This window comes from Pelecanus crispus, chromosome 5, assembly GCF_030463565.1.
Source record: "Pelecanus crispus isolate bPelCri1 chromosome 5, bPelCri1.pri, whole genome shotgun sequence".
Lineage (NCBI taxonomy): Eukaryota > Metazoa > Chordata > Aves > Pelecaniformes > Pelecanidae > Pelecanus > Pelecanus crispus.
Window position 1 is genome coordinate 45,047,569 of NC_134647.1, and position 22,821 is coordinate 45,070,389.

General features: G+C 42.8%; 1 protein-coding gene across 1 annotated transcript in view; it reads left to right on the forward strand.

Moving 5' to 3' along the window:
* Positions 1-22,162, forward strand: part of PCNT (pericentrin) — a 105,653-nt gene extending 83,491 nt beyond the window's left edge. Inside the window, exons 44-52 of the mRNA XM_075711194.1 lie at positions 1,418-2,134; positions 2,863-3,143; positions 3,883-3,985; positions 7,285-7,449; positions 8,627-8,865; positions 9,816-9,904; positions 11,412-11,565; positions 15,079-15,206; positions 22,119-22,162. Of these exons, the coding sequence (XP_075567309.1) occupies positions 1,418-2,134; positions 2,863-3,143; positions 3,883-3,985; positions 7,285-7,449; positions 8,627-8,865; positions 9,816-9,904; positions 11,412-11,565; positions 15,079-15,206; positions 22,119-22,162 (1,920 nt within the window). The remainder of the gene's footprint in view (positions 1-1,417; positions 2,135-2,862; positions 3,144-3,882; positions 3,986-7,284; positions 7,450-8,626; positions 8,866-9,815; positions 9,905-11,411; positions 11,566-15,078; positions 15,207-22,118) is intronic.
* The last annotated feature ends 659 nt before the right edge of the window (positions 22,163-22,821 follow it).

Genomic DNA, 22,821 nt, shown 5'->3' on the forward strand with positions numbered 1-22,821 from the left:
AGTTCCCGAAACAAAACTCAATAGCAATAAAGTTACTATTAAGCAGGCATCCTTTATTACAGCACTGGGGATCATTCCACCATGAATGCTCCAACGATTTGGCAAACTTCCAAAGATTATATACTATAAAGTCATACATATTCATAGGATTTCTGAGAATTCATCTACATAAACATGAGATTTCCTGGAACTCATTAACATATGCAAATGTCCAACCCGCATGCGTAGTCGTCCTCTTTCGTGGTCTTTGGGGGTCCTCCGGTGGTCTCCGATAGTCTTCCTCACTTGTCTGCTAGTTGAACTTTGGGCCTCCTTTGTCCATATATGGTCACTGAATTAGCTCATCAGTCCTTTGGCCTTGGAATGTTACAAAACCAGTTCCTTGAGTGCTCATCTCAAGGCACAGGTGTCCTGAGTCTATGTTATCAGTGCTGTACACAGCAAGCCTAAGGAGCTTAAGATCTATTTTAATTGTGCCAGACAAGGAGTCACATTCTTTGAAATATCTGTCCTATTTATCTACTCTGCTTCAGCAAATAACTAAAACTATCTGAATCAGGTATTGTCAGAGGTTTAGCCCTTTCAGGACATGATGATAACATCCTCTATCTTGTAATAAGACTGCTCATGCAGGGAAGACAGGGACCATATTTGCCAAGGCAGAGACAAGTGTGCATTGCCACAGGTGTAGTTGTACAACAGATTAAACCATTCACAGTTCACATTGCTGCAGTCTTGCATTCCCAAATCCTCCCTTGAAGCCACAGGATGGAAAGCTGATGCCATGTAGCATCTGACCTGGCTTTCTACAAGATCAGGGGAGAGGTGGTGCTGGCTGGGGTGTAGGGCAGACCCCCCCGCTAGGATGATATCATTGCTAGCTCTGACTGTCTGCAAGTGCCCTGGGACTGCAGGTTCAGTCACTCTCCTTCCTTCTGAAGAAAGGCTGGCTCCCAGAATGGACCTAGGGATGAATTATTTTTATCAGTCTGTACCGTGTGCTTTAAACAGGCTGTAAAATTCAGAGGTTTTACATATACTTGTACTGCTTAGATTTTTGGTTCTTTTTAAATCAACATGGGTTATTTCTGCTTCAGATGCCACTTATTAAGGTGATTGATGTAAAGAATAGTGATTTCCTAATGAGGGTCTTACTAATTGAAGAAAAAATATTGTACTGGAAGATATTTTAACATTACAGTCTTTGGTTATGTTGCTAATAAGCATGCTTCTGGCACTTGTAATTAGAAAATTAAACTTGTAATTTTAAATTAAAGTCTTTTATACCTGAACTACTCTAGGTCAGTCTTGAATTTCTTCCTGGATAAAACAGGAGGTTGAAAATTGCTGAATGCCGGCCTGCCCCACAAATGAGTGTTTGTGCTGGACTATTAATATGTGCTTCCCTTTTGAACAGGAGCTGCAGGCTGCCTTGGAGTTGCAGTCGGTGCAGAGTAGCCAGCTGGCTGTGTCCCTAGAGCACGAGCAAACAGTAAATGATAATCTCCGCAGGGAACTTCAGATCGAGCACTCCCGCTGTGAAGCGTTGCTGTCCCAGGAACAGACCAAACTCTCAGAGCTACAGAGAAATTTGGATGCTGAGAAAAATCGTTCACTGGAGCTCCTGAATTCCTTGAATCACGAACAAGTTTTGACAGAACAGTTGAGCATGAGAGTGAAAGAAGGTGCTTCTTGTCAGCACAGAGAGTCACTGCTGGAACAAGCCTTTGTTCAAGAGCTCCAAGCCCAGCTGGAAGAAGAGAGGTCCCGAACTATGGAGCTAGCTGCTATTATTGAGAAAATGCACCAGAAGGCCATTTGTTCCAAAAGGCAGCTAGAGGCCGAAGTACAGATGTGCTGCGAAGAAACCCAGAAGGAGAGAGAGGTCAGTGAGAAATTGCGAGCTACGCTGGAATCTCTTCAGGGTCAAAAGCAAGAAGTAATCCGTTCCTTAGAGGCCCAGAAGGAAAGAGAGGAGAAGCTGAAAGCTGACTGGGAACAATTGCAGTCGCTATTCAAGATGATGAAAGAGCAAGATAAAAACAAGAAAGAGGAGAGTGAGAGAGAGCGAAGACAGCGGCAACAAACAGAGCTAGAGAAACAGAAGGACTGGCAGAGAGATCAAGAGAGACTGGTGAGAATACCTCTGCAAGTCTTGCCTTACATTGAAATAGCCACAAACTGGGATTTAACCCTGTGGATGGTGTTCTTTAATGGAAATGTTTCCTTCCCGTAAACAAAGCACTCTCTGAAAAATGCATTAGATGAGTTCTTTTCCTGCATTTCTCAAATGCATCTGCTTTCAGGGGTTTGTGTCTGGATTTGTTGTTGACAGAAGTTGATCTTTACATCTTTGCCTATGCTGGGAATTGCTAGTTGTTAACAGATGGAGAAGAATATGTCTTAGACACAAGATGGAACCGAACTAGGTTTCATGTCATTGCCCTTATTTTGAGTTAGGCTCCTAATTATGGTTTGCGATAGTACAGATTTCACCCTTCTTGTTTCTCAGCTCCTTCACTTTCATTAGAGGAGGAGGGAGGCTTTGCAGGCTCTTTTGAGACTTGTCCGTCACCATGTCTGGAAATGGGTAGAGAAAATGCCCACTCCGGAGTCATTAAATGGCTTGCTGTTGGCCCTGGAAGGTAGTACTGTAAGCCTTCCCCTAAAAGTGGTCTGTGAGTTAAGGAACTCTGAGATGGATATGCTAGTTAGGTGTGATGCTTTTATTTGCAGTCTCTATGTTTGTGTATAAAAAAACAAAACCAAAAAAACACTGATATGTGTGTATGTGTATATACATATGTGTGTGTATGCATATGTATAAGAAGCAATTAACAACTACTAATTCTGTTCAAATAGCAAAACTTGGAACGGCAACACCAGAAGGATGAAGAAAGAATTAAAGAGCTGCAGGAAATACTGGCAATATTAGAAGAAAGAGAAAGAAATCTCCCATCTCCAAACTGTCAGCAAGAACTGTTGTGTACCTTAAACAAAGATCAAAATGCCAAACAGGCTATGACAAAACAAACTGAAAAATTGCATTTGCAGCAGCAGCAACAACAGCTAGAGAAGATAAGACAGCAGTTACTTTTTGTAGCTGTGCACCTGAATGAGTTCATACATAAAACTGTAGAAAAGTGAGTAGTTGTTCATAAAATAGTTTTCTTTCCATCCTGGTTCTGAACTTGTGTGGGTCATGGCTGAGAGCCCTGTGCTGAAGGCAGTGAGCAGCGTATCTACTTACAAGACTTAAACCTTGTGTGAAACCATAGTTTCATGGTGGCAGCAGACTCCTGGTTTGTCATCCCACTGCAGCCATTTCCATTAGAAGCTTGTGTGCCTGCATTTGAACTAGGTCTGTGAAGTGACCCTGCTTAAAAAGAACAACTCCAAAAAAAACTCTACTGGAAAGAGTCATTTGGTAGTTTGGCAACTGCAGCAGTCTGATTAGAGAGCAATCAAGAAAACAGGTTAATCAGCACATCTGCAGGTTTAGAATGGGAAACTCCCTTTAGCATGGCAGGGAAAGGCTAGGGGTCAGGAATGATGACCAAGTTGCAGTAATTTCTTACTACTTTGGCAGCGGAGTAAAGTATTAGTGACATTTTGCTGCAGCCTGAATTTGCATGATATAATTTCAGACTGGTATAAAATACAGACTTCTGAACAAATCCTTATGCAGCACTATTTAGAAATTCTCTTTAAAAATTAACAAAACTTGCTCATTTCTTTGTGTATTCATAGTATTTTGTGTAATGAATAGTGCATAAGTACAGTGTCAAAACATAAAGATCATCCAGTGGGGAGAAGGAATCAAATGTATGTTGACATTACTACAAATCAACCTGATACTGAAAAAGTATTTCTGTTTAACAGAACAGTTAATGATTGCTCTGTATCAAATGATGAAGCTGTAGCCTCTTTACTGCAGACATTAAAGGAACTAGAATCAGATTTATTGTCTCCTCCTGCATCTCAGGTAAGGAAAACAGCATATTTGTTGATTATGAGTAAGTTGTTCTGTATTCTTTGGGTTGCAGTGCACATGTAAGTTGATTGATTGATTATTTCCCCCCCCTCTCCTTTTTTGGTAAAACATTCTGAGGAAAATTGTGTTTTTCCTTGGGGATGGAAAAAAGATGTACTCTTGTACTCACACTGTCATTATGTTAACGTATTTTAGTATCAGACTCTTGCTTTTGTTGTATTGCAGAGTCTGCTTCTGGCGGCATTTTTTTTCCTAGATATGTAATATATCCAAGGATACCAAACCCTGGGATGTGTTGCTGCTGCTTCCATATGCAGCCAGAGACAGTTGTTTTTCAGCAAACTGTCAAGTAATTTTCAAAAAGCACAATAGGGTTTGTCATCTCAGGAGGGGTGTTTTGACTGATGTTTGCAGTATTGCAAATATGTTATACAAGCCCAGGGACTATCAAAGACTGAGCTCAGGTCTATTTATACAAAATACATAACTTTTAGCTTCCATCTTATTCACCAGATAACTTTGCCCTATCATTTATATCTTTCTCTTGTAATAAAGAAAGAGATCCTCAACCACATTGCAGCCCTTTCAGCCAGAATTTGGGGATTTAGGGCTACCTAACAGTCTTGGCTCTGTTCGATTCAGCCTCTCTACTCCCTCACCTGCTTGATAGCAGATCCCCAGAAAACACACGTTTGAGGAGTTCAGACTGGTACCTGAAGAGGCTTTTGTAACTTTGTTTTTTCTGATGTGCTCTGTAATACGACTCTGATGTATGACAAGCTGGCTAGGCATGGTGCAAGCTCTCCCTGTGTCTAACTGCTTACAAAATACAAGAAATATTTTCCTTCTGTTGCCTGTGCAACCACTTAGGTGGTTGCCAAATAGATCATCTCCAGCGTTCAAGACGGGGGTGTAACCTCTTCTCAAAGTGTTCATGGCGTTATTTTGGTTAAGCCTTCCTCTCACAAAGCTTTAGAGCCCTCTGCTGTGGAAAAAATGCTTGGGGAGCCTATGAGGGCGAACCAGACAGCCTTATGGCTCTATTTACACCTGACTTAGCAGAACTCCTTCCAGAGCTGAGCTGTTTTTCTGGCTCAACTCTCTCCATGTTATTACTCTACTGGAAAAGAAAAAATAGTTTGGATTGTTTGTTTTTCCTCTGATGCCATTAGATCTTCTGCTTAGAAACTCTGTTGCAAATGCTTCTGATAACTTCTAGGTTTTCCAGGCTCTCATCACCATCTATTAGCAGGCCTCTTAACATTAAGCCAGTGAATGCCATGCAGAATAGCAGTCCTTTCTCCTGTTGGACCAGACTTTGCAATTGCCTCCTTAATGGGACTATGACCACACTAAGATAAAGGGACTCAAGTTTTCTGACTTGTTTTGCTTAAAAGAAGTGTTTAGTGGAACACTCTAAAGACATATGCCTTTCTATAGCTTAGAGAGCAAAAACTCTACCTTGATATCCTTTCCTCTGTGGGCACAAATGGTCCCTCTTCTCTGCCCTCTTTTCAGGCTTTGATTTTTTTCTAGAATCACCTTTTGTTTCAGTCTCCTCCCTGAATTTCTCCTTCCTTTAAGGTACTGAGCCACGTGCTCTGGAGACCAAAGGAATTTACTGCTGTCACTTCCTTCAGTTGTGATAAATTGGGGACTATTAGACAGGGAAACTGGCAAAATGCCAGAATGAAAAATCTGTGCCAAAATGAGTACGGAGTCAACTGGTCAATCAAATGTCAACTGGTGCAGTAGAAATCAAGTGCATGGATGAATCATGTAGAACTCCTTCAGATACTACAAGTATCTGTTACTGCCTTCAAACTGAGCTTTTGTAGGTCTAAAATGCCTAGGATGGTGGGACTGTAGTCCTTACTGGGATGCTTGCTGAGGAGGCCAATATAAAGCAGCTTCCCTCCACTTCGGTACAATACAGATGGGTTTTGTTTCCCATGTTTGAACTATTTTTAATAATACTTATCTGAAGTGTGTTTTGTATCTGAAGTCCTTATCTCTATCCTTGTTCTCAAAATGCTCTTCTGTCCAATCTCTCTGTGTGATAGGGCACAACCATGCCAGTGAAAGCCGTATGTAGGGAAGTGCATGCTTTAGTTTACCTGACTTCACTGTAAAAACCCTGAAATTGTATAGAACATCTGTGAATTGGATAAGTACAGGACATGAGTTTAACTTGGACAGAAATAAATACCTAATTTCAAAACAATACTGAAGGTAGTATTAGATTCTTGAAGCACTTTTTCTAACACTGAGAAGCGGAGAGCCTTTGCTTTCAGAAATTTTAAAGAAGTTGCAAAGTCAAAAGGGAGGGAAGTGGATTATGTGCCATGAAGGTACAGATAGCGTTGGAATACCCATTTGTTGCTGTATATATTGCAGGCAGTAAAAACACTTAGATGGCTGTGCTTTATTAGACTTTATTATATAAGATTTTTTGCTTGTCAAATTGTGCTCTTCATAGAAGACAAATGTAAATGGCACGTGTTGGTGTATTAAGGTATTCATAAGAAAATACTCCTGAAAAAGTTCAAACTCCTAATAAGTTGTACTAAAATAAGTTCCTAGGAATAATTGGGGTCAGTTGTGTGTACTGGCTGCTCTAATGTACAGGTTTTATTTCAAGGGATAAAAAAATTAACTGCCTCAAAAAATATCTTTTGTTTCTCTGTGGTCTGCTGCATCATGCACTGATGTAACTGTTGACCATTAAATTGATAGTCGATACGAAGAGGGTTATGAAGGCAGAACTTCCACAAAAAATTGGACCTGGAGTTGTGGGTCTCATTCCTACAAGAGATGACTTACCACAAAACTGAATTTCTCAGAATTGAATGTGATTTTTCAGAATTTACTTCTGTAGATGCCTCACAACATGTTTTTGTGCACGTATATGCACAGACAACTTTCTTCACAGTTTCAGTGCTGCCTGTGGATGTGGAAGAAAGCCAGATGATTTGTTTCTATTTCCAAGTGTTTGGGAGACTGTTGTTTTTAAAGGGAATAGGATTCCTGTAAAGCTGATCAGACGTATCTGTGGAGAAGGGGTAGCTTGATTAACAATTAATTTGATACTTCTTAAGAAGGGCTGCTTGTGTGTTTCAGTTTCCCATCCTACCATTTAACACCTGAATGCTATTGCTGATTTTTAGGCTCGTTATTTTTATATTTTAGTTTGTCCATAAAGTTAGGTTATTATTCAGTTTGAGATGTTTGGATGTGGAAGTAATGTGCAAAAACCATCACGGCTTACTTCCTTTGGGTTTCTTTTTTAGATCAGATGTATGGATGATACTGACTCTGTTCAAGAACTGGAAAGAGATGCTTGGGAGCGAGAGAGAAACATTTTGCAGAATGCACTGAAACAGGCTGAATCAGAACTGGCTAAAGTGACCATTGAAACGGAAAACAAACTAGTGGTAGAAACGTCCAGTCCTAAGGTAAAATGATTGCGATGGCCAGCAAATGGGCTGTCTGGGGCTTGATGAGTGAGCAATGCCATTAGCATGTCATTTAAACCTTTGGCACTTGGTTTGCTTAATTCTGTTATTTTTTATAAATATGATAAAACTTGCTGTTGCAGAGGAGCCAGGAAATGCACAGCTCAGATTTCTGTGGATATAAGTATCTGTCAGATGATGGCATTTAACTTACACTTACTGCTGTAATCTTTTTCAGTTGCTATTTTAAAAAGTGATTTTATAGATGAACAGTTTTATAAACTGCATATTAAATTAGGAACACTTTCCTCATAAGTCCCTCATCAGAAAAGTTCCTTTGTAACTTTCTTGGTGTTAGACAGGAACTTGCAGCAAAAGTAACCTAGCTCTTTGGAATCTCTTTCTACTCTTTTAAGAGAGGGAGATTCAGATTTCTTGTCTAAGCATGAAAATATCAAACATCCATTATTTTTAAATTTTCCCCTTAATCTTAAATACTTTTTATTCTTCCGAGACATTTGATTGTAATCGTCAGATGGGCACTTATCCCAACATGCTTTCTAGTTAATATTTCTTTAAAGCAGATGTTGTTTTCTGTGTTAAAGAGTTAAACTGTTTAGAGTTTCGGGTATGACAATTTTGCTTTGAAGCATTCAGGACATTTAAGGCAGTCTGACACTCCAAACTTGGGTGCTTTTTAGCTATGTACAGAATTGTTCCAGCTTCCCTTGTGTCTGCAGTGTGGACGTTCAACATGAAGACAACTTGGTGTGCAAAAAACCAGCCACAAACAACCAGTAACCATGCCAAAATTTTCTAGCCTAGGCAAGACTTCATAGACATACAGAAATTCAGCAGACTTGGTACAAGCCTCCATGTATGGTGTCCAAACTGCCAGAGTGCAATACCGCTACTTTGCACCAAAACTGGCCGAGTCACAGAGTCTGTATGCAAATGCTTGCTCAAAATTTCACTTTAGAGGTAAATGTACACTGCTTCCATACTTCATAATTATTAAATAGCTTTCAACAATTTTGTAAAGCAAAATAGGTTTTAGATACCCATGCACAGCCAAGTTGTGGGAGATATTGCTGGAAAAAGCGACCAACTCTTCTGAGCTTTGTGTAGCTAAATCTTAACAGATTGGATTTTTTTTTTCCTTTTTTTCTTTCTCCAGTTGCAGAGATTATATAGGAAGTACCTTAGAGCAGAGAGCTTTAGAAAAGCTCTAGTTTATCAGAAGAAATACCTCTTGCTGCTTCTTGGTGGATTTCAGGACTGTGAGCAAGCAACCCTCTCTCTAATAGCACGTATGGGAATCTACCCCTCACCTGTGGACCTGCAGCTTTCTGGGTCACGTTCCCGTCCTTTTACCAAGTTCAGATGTGCAGTCAGGGCAATCATCGCAGTATCAAGGTAAAGCCAAAGCGCTCACTGTCTCTCATACATGGTGTTTTCTTGGAAATTTTAAAAATTGATAAGGTTTATTGTACATTAATATTAAGCAAAAGCTATCTCCAAAACTAGTTCAAACATGACTTGTTAGCTCTAACTTTGGCCAACCTGCTATTTCAGAGTCAGCACTAAGTTGGATGTGTACTAAGCTAAAGGTTTATAAAAGCTGCATCTATCTTGAGAGATACCGAGCTGCAATATATTTGAGAATCAGTGCACAACAGTGACAAACTGATGTCTTTTCGGGTCTGATCATTATCTGTTTGGACTCACTGGATAGTCCGTTTTGTGTCAGAATGTGATCAGTTCATCAGTAATGGTTTTCCTCTCTTGAATCCACTCGCCTGTGTTTCATTGGGTATGATTCTATCATACTCTGTCACTTACTATCAAATGGATTTTGTTAGCTGCGCTCGGGACAGTATGCCACCTCATAATGGCTTTTGAGTCTATTTCATGAAAAAAATAGTTTTAAATGTAATAGGTGGTTACTTCTGAGACACTTCCTTGTCTAGTAAAAATGATTACTAGCAAGTTTAAGACTTCCAGGAGATGGTACAGAATGTCTTTGATGTGGATGCTATAATGATAGCAATATCAAAGGATGTAGGAATAGTGACCTCCAAACTTCTCCTCTGAGGCAGGAAGAGCTGCCGCAGAACTCTCTGGAAATTAGGGACAGAGTGGAGGAGCAGTGCCAAAACAAGCAAACCTTTCCAACAGTTAGAGGATTGTTGCAGAGTAGAATGGGATAAGCCTTCCTTCTAAAGACTGAAGCTGAAGAATTCTCTCTCCACTCCTGCAAGGATTGTTACTCATGTTGTTTAATATGTTTCATGCTAACAAAGAGTTTAGTATTCATTGTATTTTTGCTTATTTTTAATGATTGTACAAATTTATTTGTTACTAAGGTTAAAGTTTCTGGTGAGAAAGTGGAAGAAAGTTAGCAGGAAGAGCGCACAGGGTGAAACCATTTCTCACAGTATAGGAGGTAATACAGGTAAGCATTTTGGACAAGTACACTGTTAGAATTTCTCTTTAGTGATGTGTTTCATTTAAAAACAAAAAAATATGCACAGAAGTGGCAAAATCTGTTTATATGTTAACACAAATGTGTTTATCTGTTTCCTGAATACAATGATTGTGAGTTTACAAGGACATTGTAAGAAATTACAATTGAAAACTTTCAGAATTCATAATTTACAACAACAGCAAGCTCCTCCTCTTCTCCCTTTATTGCAACTGCTCAAGCTGCAAAACTGAGTCCTGTGTTCATAAAACTCATCAGAGAATTATGTTTTGTACTGTTTGAAGCTACCTGTAACGGAAATTAGTGTCATGAGTTATTAATAAGGCAAGGACAAATACTGCTGTAATAGTATTAAAATGGGTACATGCGGCAACAAAGTAAGTCTTAGAAGTTGTGTACTTGCTAGTGTTACCAGAGGTGAAAAAGGGTTTTAAGTGGTTCTAGAGGTTCGGAAGAGACTTAATCCGATGCAGATATCCCGTAACTATTTTCTCTGGAGTTTATTAAGTGCTATCAAAGATAACAAAGTGGAGTGGATGGATAGGTGGTCTGATGCAGTTTAGTAAGAACTGTGTTCCTTTGAGTTACTTATGGATGTGTTTGTAAGAATTCAAACAAACATCTCAATGCAGTACCCAATATTATGGAACTGTCCCATTTTATGTCATTTTCCATTACTTGTGGCTTTTCAACACTAAACAAAATTGGGATGAAATAGTGCATTTTTCATTACCCGGTACTACATAATTTTCACTGTTTCTAAGTTGCTGGAAATACTTATTTAAAAACAAACAAACAAACAAAAACCCCACCAAGTTCCTACATAAAACCACTGTGGTGTGGTGCCTATGAAACTTGAATCCTGAAATGGATGCTGAACTTTCTACCTTACAACAAAATAGCATCTTGGCAGCCTCATTAAAAAATATTTGATTCCTTTTTGTGATTTAAAGGACTTATCTGAAGGGGTTTTTCTTCTTTAATGGAAACAACACCTCACCCTTACCACCTCACAACCTTCACCAAACCAAACAAAAAAAAAAATCTCTTCCTTTCTCTGCTGCCTCTAGAGTCAGAGAGTGTAAGTCAACAGTAGCATATAGTTAAGGCAAACAACAAGAATTAAAATTTCTTGAAAAAATATGTTGCTCATATCAACCATTGGAATGTCCCCTGTGTGGATGTAGCAACAGCTGATGAAAAAGCAAGTCTGGAGAAAGAAAACAGTGCAAGTTCTCCATTTGCAGGAAGCAATTGTTTGACATTAAAATGTCACACTTCTGTTAAATCTGGTTAAAACAAACAAAAAACAAACCAAAAAAGCAGTTAGCTGTAGAAAGTGTATTTTAGCTGCATTTAAAACCAAACACAATTGTACTTTGCTGTAATTCTTGTGGGTTTTATTGGTTAGGTTTATAATGGCCTGTTTCGAATGGTTCCCACTGCATATTTTTTAACTGTTACATATGTAATACAGCCTCTGGTGCTAGAACAGAAATTCTGAAAGAGCAGCAGCCCCCAGCTGTTCCTCTCTGCTCTCCCCCTACCCGGGACACTGGGCTTCATCACCGAACCAGTTCTGCAAGATTTGTGAGCCACTCCCCCAGATCCTCTTACTGCTTACACAACAGGTCAGTCTGCAGTCTCTTGCCTATGTCTAATCACCCTGATGGACAGTCTTTCATTAAAAAGTAACCACTTATTGGAGCAGGTACTTGAACAAGAAGAGGAATTTGTTTTCTTAGATCTGGTAAATAAAACATTTATTTCTTTCAAGATGCTACAGGAGAAGATGACTTCTCATTTGCTTTAAGCACGTCTGACATTCTTGGGGTGAGAGCATTCCTAGTGGTGTTCCCCAATTTAATTTGGAGATGCTACAAGATTTACAATGGCTATGTCTGTTAGCCTTCTTTAAGGGGTAATTCTTGTTGTCTTTGCCATCCAAGCTGGAGACTAATTTCTGAGGGTCCTGTGGAAGCAGCTCCCTTACCATATGACAGTGCTGCATTAGTATTACCTGCCTTCAGACTCTCTGCATACACACAGAATGGGAGGTGGAGAACTTGAGTGGTGTGTACTGTTGCGGTTTTTCATTAATTATGGCCAGTTCTGCACAGACAATACTACCCCAGCTATTGGCTGCTGGGTTGGATGTCACAGGTGACATTCTGCACAGTGCTGCTAAGAAAATGCCTGAGCTGCAAGCTGTGTGCTTGAGTTGGAGGAAGGTGGCCTTCTGTCATTATGGGCCTTCCCATTCTGGGAGCAGAATGGAGCCCTCATAGTCCAGGAGGAAGCAGTTAATGACCTGCTATGCCACCTGGACACTCACAAGTCTATGGGGCCAGATGGGATCCACCTGAGAGTACTGAGGGAGCTGGCAGAGGAGCTTGCCAAGCCACTCTCCATCACCTATCAGCAGTCCTGGTTAACAGGGGAGGTCCCTGATGACTGGAGGCTTGCCAATGTGACAGCCATCTACAAGAAGGGCTGGAAGGAGGACCCGGGAAACTACAGGCCTGTCAGCCTGACCTCAGTGCCGGGAAAGATTATGGAGAGGTTCATCTTGAGTGAACTCAACAGGCAAGTGCAGATCAACCAGGGGATCAGGCCGAGCCAGCATGGGTTCATGAAAGGCAGGTCGTGCTTGACCAACATGATCTCCTTCTATGACCTGGTGACCTGCCTGGTGGATGAAGGAAAGGCTGTGGACATCATCTACCTAGACTTTAGCAAAGCCTTTGACACCATCTCCCATAGCATTCTCCTTAGGAAGCTGGCAGCTCATGGCTTGGACAGGCGTAGTCTTCGCTGGGTAAAAAACTGGTTGGGTGGCCGAGCCCAGAGAGTAGTGGTGAATGGAGTTAAGTCCAGTTGGCAGCCGGTCACGGGCGGTGTTCCCCAGGGCTCCGTTTTGGGGCCAGCCTTGTTTAATATCTTTATCAACGATCTGGATGAGGGGATTGAGTGCACCCTCAGTAAGTTTGCAGATGACACCAAGTTGGGCAGGAGTGTTGATCTGCTTGAGGGTAGGATGGCCCTGCAGAGGGACCTGGACAGGCTGGACCAATGGGCTGAGGCCAACTGTATGAGGTTTAACAAGGCCAAGTGCCAGGTCCTACACCTGGGTCACAACAACCCCATGCAATGCTACAGGCTTGGGGAAGAGTAGCTGGAAAGCTGCCTGGCTGAAAAGGACCTGGGGGTGTTGGTAGACAGCCGGCTGAACATGAGCCAGCAGTGTGCCCAGGTGGCCAAGAAGGCTAACAGCATCCTGGCTTGTGTCAGGAATAGTGTGGCCAGCAGGAGCAGGGAGGTGATTGTTCCCCTGTACTCCGCACTGGTGAGGCCGCACCTGGAATACTGTGTCCAGTTTTGGGCCCCTCAATACAAGAAAGACATTGAGGTGCTGGAGCGTGTCCAGAGAAGGGCAACGAAGCTGGTGAAGGGTCTGGAGCACAGGTCTTATGAGGAGCAGCTGAGGGAACTGGGGTTGTTTAGCCTGGAGAAGAGGAGGCTGAGGGGAGACCTTATCGCTCTCTACAACTACCTGAAAGGAGGTTGTAGTGAGGTGGGTGTTGGGCTCTTCTCCCAAGTAGTTAGCGATAGGACGAAAGGAAATGGGCTCAAGCTGCGCTAGGGGAGGTTTAGATTGGATAGTAGGAAAAATTTCTTCACGGAAAGGGTGGTCAAGAATTGGAACAGGCTGCCCAGAGAGGTGGTGGAGTCACCATCCCTGGAAGTGTTCAAAACACGGGTAGGCGTAGCACTTGGGGACATGGTTTAGTCTAGTCTACCCTTAATTGGTTTAGTATGGACTTCGTAATATTACGTTAATGGTTGGACTGGATGATCTTAAAGGTCTTTTCCAACCTAAACGATTCTATGATTCCCAGGCTCTCCCGGGACCCAAAGTAACCTCAGGCATTGCATAGTCCATTACTGGGTGTAGTGTCTCCTCTCCCAAGCCACTCCTCATATGTGGCTTCCTCCTTAAAATAGGTATTTGCAGGAGTTCATGTGGAAGGTAGCTGTTTTCAGTCCCATTGGCTTGGAACATGTTGTTTGTTTCTTAACCTCCTCGCTACATTAGAAACTTCAACCAGCAGGCAAGAATGTTCTGCATAAAGAAAAAAAAAGAGTAGCAAGAAGTAGCTGTGGTGATCTAGAGGTACACAGACACAGCAGATGCTCCAAATTATTTTAGGTTTTTTAACACTGCTGACTGATTTGGGGGACAGGACGGTGCTTGTCACGAAGGACAGGTAGCATTCTGGTTTGCATAGAATTTAGCAAAACACCTTGGAGAGTTAGAGACCTGCAAGCATTTCTCAAAAGACTTAATTCTACCCCACCATCTTCCTCTGTCATGGCACATATGTGGGTCTGACAGCCAGAAACAGTAGCTGGTAGCTTGCTTATCAAGAAAAGTAATCTGTATTGTATGGAACAAGGATATTAATAACAGTAGGCCCTCTCTGATTACTCAGTATGACTGGGTTAAGTCTAATATGGATCCGAGACAGGTTAAATTATGCCTGTTGCTGCTTTTGTTTCCTGGCAAAGCTATACAGAAGGAAGGGGACTACCTTCCGCTAATAGAAAGGTGCAGCTGGAAGGAATAAATTCTAACTCCAAACAGGAGCGTGTTTGCACAGTGTCCCCTCCAATGTATATTTCTGCTAATATTTGAAACTTGTTGTTAATGTCCAGAAAGGAAACACAGTGTACCATCTAAATGGTCCCCCAGTCTTGTCCCTCAAGATAGCATTTTACCTGCTGAGCAGGAAAGTACACACCTGGATGCAGCATGCTCCTTTTCAGCCCTCTGCAGAAGCGGGTCTTTTCTGACTTGGCCATTTGGACTTCCCTCTGACTGCAGCTTTCTTACCTGAGAGACTTTGTGTTGCGTATCAGTAGAGATTCATAGATACTCCAGGTTTTATCAAAACATTATTTCTTTTCAGTCCCCTGTATACAAAGATGTCCAGTCTATATTGTTTTATATGTAATTTTTTTGGTGGTGGTGGTTTTTACTGTTCTAGTTTGCTTTGCACTGAATTACTGCCTATATGAATGTAACTTTATTGTATTTGAGAGTATAGCATGAGAAGAAGAAAATAATTTGTTTTCCTTTTAAGATTGCATCCATCCACAAGTTCAGCTTCAGAAAAGTCACTTGTGCCTACTCAGGATCCTGAACGATCGCTAACAGAATACATCCATCGCTTAGAGGTTATCCAGCAAAGACTAGGGGGTGCGCATCCAGGTAAGAACCAGCTTGTTACCCCTCACCACTGCCAGCAGTCGGGGCTGCTTTTTGCAAGGTTCTTCCTACATATTGCCTATAATACTTAAAGCATGTAAAAAGCATCATTTTAATGAACATTTTGAATTATTGGGGGGGAGGGGAGGAAGAGAAAAAATTAAGTAAGTCTCTGAAATGAAACCTTTTTGTGAATCTAAAACTAGTCCAAGTGTGGCATTTCTCAAAATAAGTTCTTAGTGAAATTCTTCAGAGATAAGGCTGAATAATGTGATTTTCCCCCCAACGTTATCAAGTCTAAACAAGCAAGTGTTGCAGTTTACATAGAATCATAGAATGCTTTGGGTTGGAAGGGACCTTGAGAGATCATCGAGCCCAACCCCCCTGCAGTAAGCAGGGATTGAACCTGTGAACTTGGCATTATTAGCACCATGCTCTAACCAGCTGAGAAGTTGTGTATAGAGTTAATTTGCTTTAAAGTCAAAGAGAACCATTGTAATAGCTGAACAGGGCTTTGTCTACGGCACAAACTATAATACTTCTCTCATTTATTGCTTCCTTATATTCCACAGCAGATTAAAAAAAACCTTTGAGGCTGGTGAAAACAGCTATCTGGTTCTAAGATTGATCAAAGAGCACCCAAAGGATTGTAGTGGCACTTATCTTTGCTGTTAAAAACACTTCCACCTAATTTCTAGACTGAATTTACTTAGTTTAATCTTCTAGTTGCTTGCTCTTGTTATATATTAGTTATATCACAGAAATTCCTTGTCCCAAGGAAGAACTTATAAACTGTCATCATGTCATCCTCAAATCATCTCCTATCAAGGTATGATTAGATGCGTTCTCCAATGTTGTGTTATTTTTGAGACTTATGTCTAAACCTCCTCCTTTATATTAGTATCTCTGGATTGCAAACAGAGCTGGACCTCTGGCTGCAGTGTCACTTGTGCTAGACCAAATACAAAGATAACTTGTTCCTTGTTTATACATGTAACCATCATGTTGCAGGGGCAGCCTCCTGCTGCCTGCCTTCCCCACCACAGGGCAGCAACATAAATTAAACAGCAACATAATACTTGCAATACCCACACACATGCACGTGGATCCTGATCACACGGCCTGTGCCATGGCTATGCCAGGTGAAGTCATGCTCCTGCACACCGATCCCAGCAGGTGACTGGGGGAGGGCACTCATGTTAGATCAAATCACCGATAGGGATGGAATCATGATGACCACAGTCCACATCAGGGTGTAACACATAGCTTCATCCTATACCCAGGGAGAAGCACAAAGCTCCAGTGCTGCCTCTGGTGTGGAGGCTCCTGAGGAGCCTGCTGACAGTTACTCCTCCAGGGTCTCTGGAGTATCTTCCCCAAAGCTTGCTTCACCCATCCAGGTTTACATTCCTAGTTTCCTGGTCTGAGCTAATATGGGCCACCAGGTCGGATAATGCCATTGATGTTTTCATCCAACCCTTATCACTTTCATCTGCTATTGCTGGTTCCTTCCCCATGTTACTTCTGGCTGCTTGTCCCTACAATCAGTTTACTTCGCCATATGACTTTTGAGTCACTATGGTCCTTGATTTCTAGGCAAGCACTGATTACTTCCACCAACCACCACCCTTGGCTCCCCGTAATTTCAGCCAAAAGCTGGAAAGATTATCAGGTAGATGTTTGGCAGCTGGCACTATGGGAGGGCCATGTGGATTCCTTCACACATTGCACATACACATCTTACATACTTCTTTCACTAAGCATAACTGTTGTCAACTGCTGTTTCCCAGGCAGGCTTGACTCCTGTAATTGTCCTTCAGCCTTTGCCCAAAGATGTGTGGCTTTATATTGGTTGTGCCAAGATAAGAAAAATATTTGATCATATCCAGAAAATCTCTGCCAGTCACCAGTACTCTTACTGATGGCCACTCTTCCAGTCTTTATCATCAGCACATCATCTCTGTGGTGATTTTTATTGGAGAAGGGGTGGGGATTCAGTCACTTATCACAGCATTTAAATAGTGACTCTTGGCCCTGCAGTCACTGCAGATGCTGATTCAAATCACATCTACCGCACTGGCTCCTCAGCAGTACCAGGTTTGAACATTTAATCTACATTGTAGAGGTGCTGTATTGTTCTCATTCAGTTTCCCCACAATTTATAAAAGGCATTATAAATAGTGACTACTGACTTCACTGCTTTTGGAAAAATAATGATTCTTAAGTTAACTTCTGAGGCAAATTTTTTATGATTACATATTGCATTCCTAACACATTTTTAGTGATAACTTTGAAAAATTGAACTTTAAAATTACGTGTTTCTCTAGAAAGAGAGGATCTTGGCTTTGTCAGCATTCACAGGAGCCTGGAATAGCTGGACAACAGCTCTGAGGAAAGTCTAAAATACTGCCTGTTTTTCTGGCACTCTGGAGTGATCTAATATAAAAAAAAAAGTTTAAAAAACAAATGGAAAAGGCTACCTTTGCTTACAAATCCTAGTCTTGCTAATATCACTAAAGTCAACAGCTACAGTGACATTTCCTTATGGGAACTTCAACATTGTTCTCAGCAGGATTTTACCTAGAAACCTTAGTACCGTGACCTTGTGCATTTTTTCTGTTTCTTTCCCAAAATAGTGCAATTGTTTATGGCAGATATAGATAGGAAAATTTTAGAATTGAAAACTGACAGCATTTCGTAAAAATAAGGTATTTTTCTTTATGCTAAGTGTGGAATAAGTATTCCACAACTGGGACACCATTTATAGCAATTTTGTGGAAAATGTGTATCACTTTTGTGACTTTCATGTTGCCAGAATGATGATGATAGGAATTACAAACTGATGTTGCAACCTTCAGAACAGTGCTGTGAGCAAAATGATTTCCCAGTTTCTAATGAACTTTAAAATACATACTCAGTGACAAGATCTTGTCCAGCAACAGAATGCATATTGAATCATCTCGAGAGTGTTAGAGTTCATAGAATCATAGAATGCATTGGGTTGGAAGGGACCCTTAGAGATCATCTAGCCCAACCTCCCCTGCAGTGAGCAGGGACAGCTTTAACTAGATCAGGTTGCTCAGAGCCCCATCCAACCTGACCTTGAATGTTTACTGGGATGGGGCCTCCACCACCTCTCTGGGCAACCTGTTCCAGTGCTTGACCACCCTCACTGTAAAAATTTTCTTCCTCATATCCAGTCTAAATCTATCCTCCTTTAGTTTAAAACCATTATTCCTTGTCCTGTCACAACAGGCCTTGCTAAAAAGATTGTCCCCATCCTTCCTATAGGCCCCCTTTAAGTACTGAAAGGCCGCAATAAGGTCTCCCCGCAGCCTTCTCTTCTCCAGGCTGAACAACCCCAGCTCTCTCAGCCTGTCCTCGTAGGAGAGGTGCTCCAGCCCTCAGATGGTTTTTGTGGCCCTCCTCTGGACCCGCTCCAACAGGTCCATGTCCTCCTTGTGCTGAGGGCTCAAGAGCTGGACACAGTACTCCAGGTGAGGTCTCAGCAGAGCAGAATAGAGGGGCAAAATCACCCCCCTCGACCTGCTGGCCACACTTCTTTTGATGCAGCCCAGGATACCGTTGGCAAACACACATTGTTGGCTCATGTCCAGCCTTTCATCTACCAGTACCCCCAAGTCCTTCTCCGCAGGGCTGCTCTCAATCTCTTCATCCCCCAGCCTGTACTGATACCGGGGGTTGCCCCGTCCCAGGTGCAGGACCTTGCACTTGGCCTTGTTGAACCTCATGAGGTTCACACAGGCGCACCTCTCCAGCTTGTCCAGGTCCCTTTGGATGACATCTTGTCCTTCTGGCGTGTCAACCGCACCACTCACCTTGGTGTCGCCTGCAAACTTGCTGAGGGTGCACTCAATCGCACTGTCTATGTCACTGATGAAGATATTAAACAGCACTGGTCCCAGTACGGACCCCTGAGGGACCCCACTTGTCACCAGTCTCCATTTGGACATCAAGCCATTGACCACTACCCTCTGGATGCAACCATTCAAACAATTCCTTATGCACCGAACAGTCTACCCATCAAATCTATATCTCTCCAATTTAGAGAGAAGGATGTTGTGGGGGACTGTGTTGAAGGCTTTACAGAAGTCCAAATAGGTGCCATGCATTGCTTTTCCCTTGTCCACTGATGCAGTCACTCCTTCACAGAAAGCCACTAGGTTGGTCAGGCAGGACTTGCCCTTGGTGAAGCCGTGCTGGCTGTCTCAAATCACCTCCCTGTCCTCCATGTGCTTGAGCATATCTTCTAGGAGGATCTGTTTCATGATCTTCCCAGGCACAGAGGTGGGGCTGACAGGTCGATAGTTCCCAGGGTCCTCCTGTCTTCCCTTTTTAAAAATGGGCACAACATTTCCCTTCTTCCTGTCACCAGGGACTTCACCGGACTGCCATGACTTTTCGAATATCGTGGAGAGTGGCTTGGCAACTACATCAGCCAATTCCCTCAGGACTCTGGGATGCATCTCATCAGGTCCCATAGACTTGTGTACATTCAGGTTCCTCAGGTGGTCTCGAACCTGATCTTCCCTTACAGTGGGAGGGACTTTACCCCCCTGGTCCCCATCTTGTGGTCCACTGACTCGGGAGGGGTGAGGAGAGGGGTTGCCGGTGAAGACCGAGGCAAAGAAGTTGTTGAGTACCTCAACCTTCTCCTCGTCCGTTGATGCAAGTTTGCCTTTTTTGTTCATCAAGGGGGGTGCGCTTTCTTTAACCTTCCTTTTCTGGTTGACATACCTGTAGAAGCCCTTCTTGTTATTCTTTACCTCCCTTGCCAACTTCAGCTCCATCCTCGCCTTGGCCTTCCTGACCTCCTCCCTACACAACCGGGCCGTTTCCCTGTACTCTTCCCAGGACACCTGTTCCTGCTTCCGCTGCCTGTGCAGTTCCCTCTTGCTCTTTAGTCTGAGCAGCATGTCTTGACTCAGCCATGCTGGTCTCTTCCCTTCCTTGCCTGATTTTTTACACCTCGCGACTGAGAGCTCTTGTGCTCTATGGAAGGTGTCCTTAAAGACCTGCCAGCTCTGTTCCGTTCCCCTGTCCCTGAGGACCGTTTCCCAGGGGTCCTTCTGACTAACTCCTTGGAGAGCTGGAAGTTTGCTCTCCTAAAATTTAGGGTCCTGACTATACTCCTCGCTTTTCCCATATCCCTCAGGAGTGTGAACTCCACCAATGCGTGATCACTGCAGCCCAGGCTGCCTCCAGTCGTGATGTCACCGATGAGCTCACTTGCATTGGTGACCATCAGATCCAGTATTGCATCCCCTCGGGTAGGGGTGTCTATTACCTGGCTTAGGAAGTTATCCCCAATGCATTCTAGGAATCTCCTGGATTGCCTACAGCTCCCCGTATTGCTTTTACAGCAAATGTCAGGGTGGTTGAAGTCCCCCAGCAGGACAAGAGTCTGCAAGCGCAAAGCCTCCTGGAGCTGGAGGAAGAAGGCTTCGTCAGTAGGCTCCCCTTGATCAGGCGGCCTGTAGTAGACACCAACCACAAGGTTCCCTTTGTTGCCTCTGTCTCTGATTCTTACCCATAAGCTTTCGACATGCTCGTGGCTATTCTTCAGGGACAGCTCTTCACTCTATCGATTTCTTTATGTAGAGGGCAACGCCTCTTCCCCTCCTTCCTCACCTGTCCCTTCTGAACAGCGGGTAGCCATCAATAGCCACATTCCAGTCATGGGATTCAGCCCACCAAGTTTCAGTTATGGCAAGCAGGTCATAGCTATCTAGCAGCACAGTAGCTTCCAACTCCTCCTGTTTGTTCCCCATGCTGTGTGCCTTTTTCTAGAGGCATTTCACCTGGGCTGTTGGCCGTGTCGCCTTCTTAGTGGAACATCCCTTATTTCCCTTGAGGTGTTTCACAGAGGTTTCCTTGTTGGCTTCTACTACCTCAGGAGCCCCCAGCTCATCTCTGCAAGACTTCAACTGTGCTGCAGCATCCCCAGCACGCCTCTTGGCAGCAGGTTGAGGGCTTATAGTAGCACCCCGTCCCTCTAACCATTGTGTACCATCCCACAGCTTGTCACAGGCAAGCCTGATATGTTCCCCCTCCCCCTTCACATCTAGTTTAAAGCCCTGTCAACGAGCCCCGCGAGCTTCTGAGCAAAGACCCTCTTTCCCCTTTGAGAAAGGTGGGTCCCATTTGTCGCCAGCAAGCGTGGTGCCGTGTAGGCCATCCTATTGTCAAAAAACCCAAAGTTGTGATGGTGGCCCCAGCCACGGAGCCATGTATTAATAGATTGGGTCTGCCTGTTCCTTCCAATGTCACTTCCCACAACTGGAAGGAGGGAGGAAAAAATAACCTGTGCCCCAGATTCCCTCACTAACCGTCCCAAAGCCCTGAAGTCTCTTTTAATCACTCTTGGGCTGCGCACTGCAACTTTGTCACCACCCACATGGAAGAGCAGTAATGGGTAGTAGTCCGAGGGCCGTACCAGGCTGGGAAGTCTCCTAGTGATATCTGACCCAGGCTCCTGGGAGGCAGCAGACTTCCCTATGAGGAGGGTCTGCCTGGCATTTTGGACCCTCCATTCGCCTCAGAAGGGAGTCTCCTACAACTATGACCCGTCTTTTCTTCCTTGTGGAGGTGGTAGTAATATGGGGGTAGGTCTTTGTGGTCTTGGCAACTCCTCTGGTATAGATCCATCAGTTGAACTGAGCAACCCTGTTGCTGTGTGTAAAGTAGGCCTGCGATTGAGCACTGGTCTTAGTGTGGCAGATGTGAGCTTTCAAACTTCGTTTTGTATTGTTCCTAGGTGGCTCATGAAAATGGTGATTGCTTTCAGTGTAGCTCATATGAAGCACATTGAGGAAATTACATGCTGGTAACTGCACCCTGTTGCTCCATAACACATGCAGTTTTCTAATATTCATTTGTTTTATTTAAATTTAGGACAAGTTCCAGGCCCACCTTGCCAGAGAAACATGAAAAAGTGATGAGAATGCTTCTGAAATCTGTACTGCGACCCCCCCAAGTTATGGCTTCCTTCTGAGTTGGTGCATACTGAGTGGAGGCACTTGCGACCTCTTGCGCAACTGAATAAAGGGCAGTGCTTTTGCGTCAGATTTTTATATGACTCTTTTTATTATATTTTAGTACTTTAAGAGGAAATTACTTTTCACTAAGAACAGTGTTTTACATTCTCATGTGAAATTACTGCTAAGTTAACAGCTGAAGTGTGCCTGCATCACTGTATTGTAAGTTGCAAAAAGTCTCTTTAGTGTTTATTTTTCTATAGTGTATAGCTGGATTCCTTGTAAAAAAAAAAAGTTATTAAAATGGCATTTTATTAGTGAATTCTTACACTGTATGGTTATTTGTTTCCACCTTACCTATTTACTTTTTTTGCTGTTCCTAAATTGTTTGGGTTTTAATATTTCTGCAGGATCATTCTGACTAATGGAAGAGCTAAAATACTCTCCCAAATATCAAAGATACATGTAGCCTTCTGTGAATTTAGGGTTTGCTCTTCTGGTTTTAAAATAAATAAGTCCTCCCTCCCTCCCTCAGTCTTCCTCATCATATTCCAATTCAGTGTCAAGCCCTACTGCTCCTTGAGCTCTTCTGTGACTGAGCTATGCATGCATGCATGATA